We start from the raw sequence: 7347 nt of genomic DNA on the forward strand, positions 1-7347 counted from the left end.
CATGTGTCATTTACTGGTTAACATTTAGAGAGTGGCTCCTGGGAGTAAGACACTGTTCTAAGCACTGCAACAGCTTTGACAATAGTTTAAAGGACTTTGTACTAAATTTCCAGTGGTTTGTTGAGATGTACTTTTTTACATCAGATTTTAACATCAGATGCTATACATCAGATTACAGATCAGATTTTATACATCAACCCATCTCTGAGCTCTTTCTGACTAGCAATCTTTAGAATTTCTGTGATTTATAACTGCTCTATTTGATCATTAGAAAGATTATTCCCATAGCCCAGGTAGGTTGAATAGTAGCTGCAATTTTTTTTCATGTAACAAATAAATGTATTTCTTCCATAGAACAAGCAACTGAATCCAAAGCCAAGTTGGCTATCACAGTACAGCATCTTTTACTCAGCGGTAAGCAGACCACCTTCCAGAATACATAACTGTGGAGACTTAAGGCAATGCCACAGGTTGCTCTTAAGATGTGTCTGCCTGCTGCATTCTCTGCAGCACATGGCACTTAAATTGAAGTTATCATGTAGTGATTACTTGAGGTTTCTGCGTGAAGTATTAAAGAATATTTTAATTGTTCTTTTATGCTTAGATTTACACTTTTAACAAAATATTTTCAGAACGTGAATATTAACAGGCATGTACCAAAGGTCATGCATTCATAGTCTCTCTCTGCAGGAGTTAGGTCTTGGTTCTGAATCCAACTCTTTGACTGGATTCCCCCAGTTGTTTTTGTGGATGTTTACATACGTCTTCTGTTTATTTCTCCCCTTTCTTTACTTTCTTAGAAATCTTTTTTTCCTATCCCATTACCAAACTTTTCACAAAAGGAATCTTATGTGTTTTTCTTTTGTTCTAATCATCACTAGTTGAGTGGTTACTGTCACTGCCTTCACTGTCACTGTCACTGTCACTTCCATTGTTGTTACTGTTACCAGACTTGCTCTGGCTGTCACTCTCATCATTGCTGTCAGATGTGCTATCGCTGCTATCACTGTTGTCGCTGCTGTTGCTGCGGTCACTGCTATTGCTGCTGTCGCTGCTGTCGCTGCTGGCACTGCTGTCGCTGCTGTCGCTGCTGTCGCTGCTATCGCTGCTGTCACTGCTGTCGCTATCACTGCTGTCATTGCTGTCGCTGCTGTCGCTGCTGTCACTGCTGTCACTGCTATTGCTGCTGTCACTGCTGTCGCTATCACTGCTGTCATTGCTGTCGCTGCTGTCACTGCTGTCACTGCTGTCGCTGCTATCGCTGCTGTCACTGCTGTCACTATCACTGCTGTCATTGCTGTCGCTGCTGTCGCTGCTGTCACTGCTGTCACTGCTATCGCTGCTATCACTGCTATCGCTGCTGTCGCTGCTGTCACTGCTATCACTGCTGTCGCTGCTATTGCTGCTGTCGCTGCTGTCGCTGCTGTCACTGCTGTCGCTGCTGTCACTGCTGTCACTGCTGTCGCTGCTATTGCTGCTGTCACTGCTGTCACTGCTTTCGCTGCTGTCACTGCTGTTGCTGCTGTCACTGCTGTCACTATTACTGCTATCACTGCTATCACTGCTGTCACTGCTGTCACTGCTATCGCTGCTGTCACTGCTTTTGCTGCTGTCACTGCTGTCACTGCTATCGCTGCTGTCACTGCTATCACTGCTGTCGCTGCTGTCACTGCTATCACTGCTGTCGCTGCTGTCACTGCTATTGCTGCTGTCACTGCTATCACTGCTGTCACTATCACTGCTATCACTGCTGTCACTGCTATCACTGCTGTCACTGCTATCACTGCTGTCACTGCTATCGCTGCTGTTGCTGCTGTCACTGCTATTGCTGCTGTCACTGCTGTCACTACTATTGCTGCTGTCACTGCTATTGCTGCTGTCATTGCTGTCACTGCTGTCACTACTATCACTGCTGTCACTATCACTGCTGTCACTGCTATCGCTGCTGTCACTACTATTACTGCTGTCACTGCTATTGCTGCTGTCACTACTATCGCTGCTGTCACTGCTATCACTGCTGTCGCTGCTGTTGCTGCTGTCACTACTATCACTGCTGTCACTATCACTGCTTTCACTACTATTGCTGCTGTCACTATTGCTGCTGTCACTACTGTCACTATCACTGCTGTTGCTGCTGTCACTGCTACTGCTGCTGTCACTGCTATCACTGCTGTCACTACTATCACTGCTTTTACTGCTATTGCTGCTGTCACTGCTATCACTGTCACTACTGTCACTGCTGTTGCTGTCACTGCTGTCTGACTTACTGTCACTATCACTGCTGTCGCTATCTGATTTTCTGCTGTCTGACTTGCTGTCACTGTTGTCACTACTATCACTACTGTCACTGTCACTGCTGTCACTACTATCACTACTGTCGCTGCTATCACTGCTGTCACTACTGTCACTGCTATTGCTGCTGTCACTACTATCACTGTCACTGCTATCACTGCTGTCACTGTCACTGCTATCACTACTATCACTGCTACTGTTGCTATCACTGCTGTCACTGTCACTGCTGTCACTATCACTGTCACTGCTATCACTGCTGTCACTGTCACTGCTATCACTACTATCACTGCTACTGTTGCTATCACTGCTGTCACTGTCACTGCTGTCACTATCACTGTCACTGCTATCACTGCTGTCACTGTTACTGCTATCACTACGATCACTGCTACTGTTGCTATCACTGCTATCACTGTTACTGCTGTCACTACTATCACTGCTATTGCTGCTATCACTGCTGTCACTATCACTGCCGTCACTACTATCACTGTCACTGCTATCACTGCTGTCACTGTTACTGCTATCACTACTATCACTGCTACTGTTGCTACCACTGCTGTCACTGTCACTGCTGTCACTACTATCACTGTCACTGCTGTCACTACTATCACTGTCACTGCTATCTGATTTACCTTTGCCATTGTCTGATTTGTCATTATCATCATTCCCATTGTTACCATTGCCATTACTGTCACTATTATTAGTGTCTGACGTGCTATCACTGCCATCATCTTCTGCTCCTTTTGAGTCACTGCCGTTGCCATTATCTTTTGATTCATCAGAGTTAGAAGAAGCATCTCCCCGGCTACTGCTGTCATTATCACTTTCTGAATTAGCATCATCATTGCCATTAGATTCGTCACTGCTATTGGGATCATCTCCTTGCATGGACTTATCATCAAAATCATAACTGTCATATCCATCACTATTGCTGTCACTACCTGCATTGCTGTGTCCAACTTTATTTCCTGGTTCTGATTTTTGGCCAGGTCCTTCTATGTTGACAACCTCTCCTTGTGTCTTGACATTTCCTTTGCCCAAGATCATTCCATGTTGTCCTTTATCCTCTTTATCTTCGTTGACTTTCCCAACTTCTTTGGTAATATTTCTGTTGCCACTGCTGGGACCCTTGATTTCTATTCCCTATGGAAGGATGGTGGAAAGAATTATTAGCTAGTGAATATTTGCTGCAAAATTGCATTGATCTCAGGAACAATAACCGGGAAACCTTGCCACAGGGATACGAGTTACATTTCTAGTACTTCACAGTTATTTGTGAAAATCTGCTTTATTCTGTAATTGAAAGCATCCTGGTGCTTAGATTCTTTAAAAATTCATCCACATTCCCTACCCAGTAGGAACTTTTGTAAACGATTACATGGGGGGATCCATGATTTCACATAAGACTTTTCTAGAATTATAACTAAATTCTCAGAAATGTAAGATTTTTAAAGTTGTTCTATCTCGAAGTCTAGTAAGGACTCTAGCTTTTCCTTAAATAGTCAAGTAATGTGGATGCAAAAATACATGGATGCTTGTCATGGTTTATTTTTGTGCTAGCATCAATAGATGGAGGGGGAGAATTTAAACTGCCATTGAAAGAAATCAGCTTTACAGACTAACCTTATCTTGGCTCTTCCCAACAGCGTGTGGCTCTGATTCTTTGGTGATTCCATTTTCTACACCTTTGCTTTCTCTGTGGTTGAGCATCTGGATGTCCTCTGTTCTTTGGCTGCCATTGTCTTCTGGAATACCAGCAGAATTCTCCTCACTCTTGGAGGTGTTGTCTCCATCAGCGTCATTATGGGGATCTTCTTTGCCTTCAGGGTCATAATATTCTTTACTATCTGAATTTTGACCTATGCTACTATCATGATCATCTTCTTTCCCATGATCCTGGCCCTCCTGTCCCTTGCTGTTATCACTACTGTCTTTTCCATTCCCTGCTTCTTCATCTTCATCATCACCAGAACCCTCGCCTTCATCCTCATCTGCTCCATTCCCACTAGGACTCCCATCGGAATTATCCAGGCCAGCATCTTCTCCACTGCCTGGTGTTACCTCAGCCTCCTTAGTCCCATTTCTCTGGCTGTTGATCTGAGGTATTGTTTCACTTGTATTACCCTCATTTCTACAAGAATTCTGAATTATTTCATCCTCATTGTCTGTACTGTTATTGCTTCCAGCTACTTGAGGTCCATCTTCTTGGACAACAGCAGCATCCTCATTGCGACCTGCATCGCCAACATCCCCACTTTGGGTATTCTTATCAGTATTTCCATTAGTGTTGCTTCTATCTGTGGCTCCGGCATTGTCAATGATGCTTACTTGTCCCTGGATGCCATTTGCTGTGGTGTTTTCTTCTTTCCCGTGTATTCCATCATGACCATATGTTTCTGCTTTTCCTGTGTCCTCATTCCAGCCCTCAATATTCACCTCTTCGTTTGCTAATGTGGAATATGTAGAAAAACTCTTCCCTCCTAATTCTGCCCACTCAGAGCTATTCCCTTCTCTATTGTGACCATCTTGGGTATTCTCTTGCCTTCCTCTATCACCTTCATGCACGGGGACACCACTTTCTTTGATGGTGCCACTGGCATTTAACTCATCCTAAAAAAGAAACAATTCAATCAATTATAAGTATCAATGATCTTGAAGGAAAGCAAATTGCATTCTTGGGGAAGTTAATGGAATGTAGCAACTCAGAAATAGGAAATAAAATGAAATATATTACATCCTATACCTGTACTGACACATTTGATCTTGCTAGGAGATGCAAATTCACGGATTTTTCTACATGTCTCTCCAGTGGTTTGCTTTGAGGAACCTGCCAAGTAGAAAATCCTGGCTATTGAAAAGGTTCTTATCTGTGAATATGTGCGTGAGCATACACACACACACACACACACACACACATACACACAATTCTTCCCTCCATGAAGAAGAAAGATTTAACACAAAGGCCAAAGTATGATCTAATCAGATAGAAAAGAGAAGTGGCTTCTTACAGGGCTTGTGTAGAATTTAAACTGGGCACATGGATATTTTTCGCTGTGGTATTACCAATTTTATGGACATGTTAGATCAGCCCACTTATCTCAACTGTAGAAGGAAAGAGTCTTGTAGAAAGACGAGGGGATAGACCTCTGGTGTTTCTGTACCAAAATCCTCTTGCACTAGCACAAACCTGCTCTAAGTGTAATCCTGACGAAAACTCTTAAGAGAACAGGAGGCATAACCAGAGCCTGCACAGAAGCAAAATCAAGTATTACGCTGGTATACTTCTGTGCTCTGCAAGAGCACATATGAAATGCTTGAGAACATTTGCAACTACATAAATACCAAATGCTTGGTATTATGAAAGCATATGAAAATGTTAAACATGATGGCTGGCTAGTAAAATTATAAATGGTTGAATTTTCTCAATTTTTTATTGGTATTTATCATATATTCCAAATTTTCCACAGTGACCACATAAATAATAACTCTGAGTGAAACATTAGTTTCCTATATGTTGAAAAAAAATCTACTTTTTCTTGTTATTCTTTCTTGGAAACTTCCTAAACAGCACAGACTTTGTTCGTATTAGAATGAAATTCACAGAGTATGAAGCAAAGATGGACAAAGTCTCCATGACTTCTGGGCATTCAGAGTAAATTAATCTGAATAAATGTTTTAAATAATAATAATCCTTCAGACAAGAGATGAGTTTCTATAGAAGAATGAGATGATGAGTTGGAGTGGTTTTGTTGAAACCTCACAGATATCACATAAAGCCCTTGGTGCAAGTCTAAATGTTTAGACTCAGCCTGTTAAAAAAAATATTAAGGAAACATATATACACACACGCATGCACACACACACGCATGCACACACACACACTACATTTTGTATTAATGTTAGGTTAAAAGAGATAACAAAGTGAAGAGGTTTTCTAAGAAAGGCATACTTACTGGAATGGCCCATGATACTGCCCAAATGCAAAAATATGTAATTATCTTCATTTTCTTTAGGAATAATAATAATCAATGGCTGTATAAAAAAGGAACAGCACAAAATTACTTATAAAGTAAAGGGATAATCATAATACTATATTATTTTGATATGCAAGCGTTTGCCCTTTTCCTGGACAAGAAGCATGTATCTAACATGAGAAGACATTCCAGAACATACCTGGTGTGGTTATGGGGGCATCACCAGGCTCAGCACTAATGTAGCTTCCTAGATTTTTTTCTGCCTGTGCCAATGAAGGAAAACAGCCATATAGGTACAAAGGGCATAGCTGTAACTTTGTTCTTCTGCAATTCTTGGATGTAAAAACATCTATTTCTCTTCTGAATAGCTTTAATCAAGTATTAACTAATTCTGCTGAAATTGTGCTTAAAAGATAAAACACTTGTCATCCTTACTCCAAATCTATAGAATTGAGCTATACCAGACTTTAAGAGAAAAAAATTACTAACATGAGGGAGACTACGCTAGTGGAAATAATACGGGGTTTGTATTCGGAGACCTGGGTTCAAATGTTACCCCTGCTACTTGCTGTGTAAGCTTGAGAAATTTAAGTAGGTTTATTATCCCTCCTCCTGGAATAATAACAAAACCTGTATCTCAGGATTATCCTGAAGTTTGGCAGAATTATCTCTGAGAAACCCTCTCTGACTCCACTTCAAAGGGTATTTGGTATCTCTTTCCTTTTTATATCAAGTAATTTTGCACATCTCACTGGTAACACAATGCACTGTTTAAAATTGCCTAGTTACTTATGTGTTGCCCTGATTTACTGTAAGCTCCTGAGGCCCAGGAGAGTGTCTTGGTGATTATTGTATTCTAATACAAAGCACAGAAAAAGACATTTTCTGAATGTTGTTGATAAATATTTGTGACTATAAGCAATATCTAGCATTGCTTCCAGCACTTTGCAATTTTCGAATAAATGATAGCAATTATTATATGGGACTTCTAAAATCATGATTCTTCATCCCTGTTAGAATTCAAATTCAGAAGTGGTCTGATATATGTTTCTGATAAGTTGGAATAGACATTTTATAATCTGTG

The 7347-nt window shown here is 41.1% G+C and overlaps 1 protein-coding gene across 1 annotated transcript; it reads right to left on the minus strand.

Moving 5' to 3' along the window:
- Positions 1–563: 563 nt before the first annotated feature.
- DSPP (dentin sialophosphoprotein) lies at positions 564–6293 on the minus strand. The gene is made up of 4 exons (XM_055296198.2): positions 6243–6293; positions 5033–5116; positions 3913–4899; positions 564–3432 (listed from the first exon to the last, which is right to left on the minus strand). Exons 1-4 carry the CDS (start codon positions 6291–6293, stop codon positions 868–870), a joined length of 3687 nt encoding a protein of 1228 aa, XP_055152173.2. The 3' UTR covers positions 564–867.
- Between the last annotated feature and the right edge of the window lie 1054 nt (positions 6294–7347).

This window comes from Symphalangus syndactylus, chromosome 10, assembly GCF_028878055.3.
Source record: "Symphalangus syndactylus isolate Jambi chromosome 10, NHGRI_mSymSyn1-v2.1_pri, whole genome shotgun sequence".
NCBI classification, from domain to species: Eukaryota; Metazoa; Chordata; class Mammalia; order Primates; family Hylobatidae; genus Symphalangus; species Symphalangus syndactylus.

Coding starts and splice junctions, on each gene's coding strand:
- DSPP (XM_055296198.2), bottom strand. CDS start 6,293: ATGAAGATAATTACATATTTTTGCATTTGGGCAGTATCATGGGCCATT. Junction 5,117..6,242: donor CAGTATCATGGGCCATTCCA/GTAAGTATGCCT, acceptor TCTACTTGGCAG/GTTCCTCAAAGCAAACCACT. Junction 4,900..5,032: donor GATCAAATGTGTCAGTACAG/GTATAGGATGTA, acceptor TTTCTTTTTTAG/GATGAGTTAAATGCCAGTGG.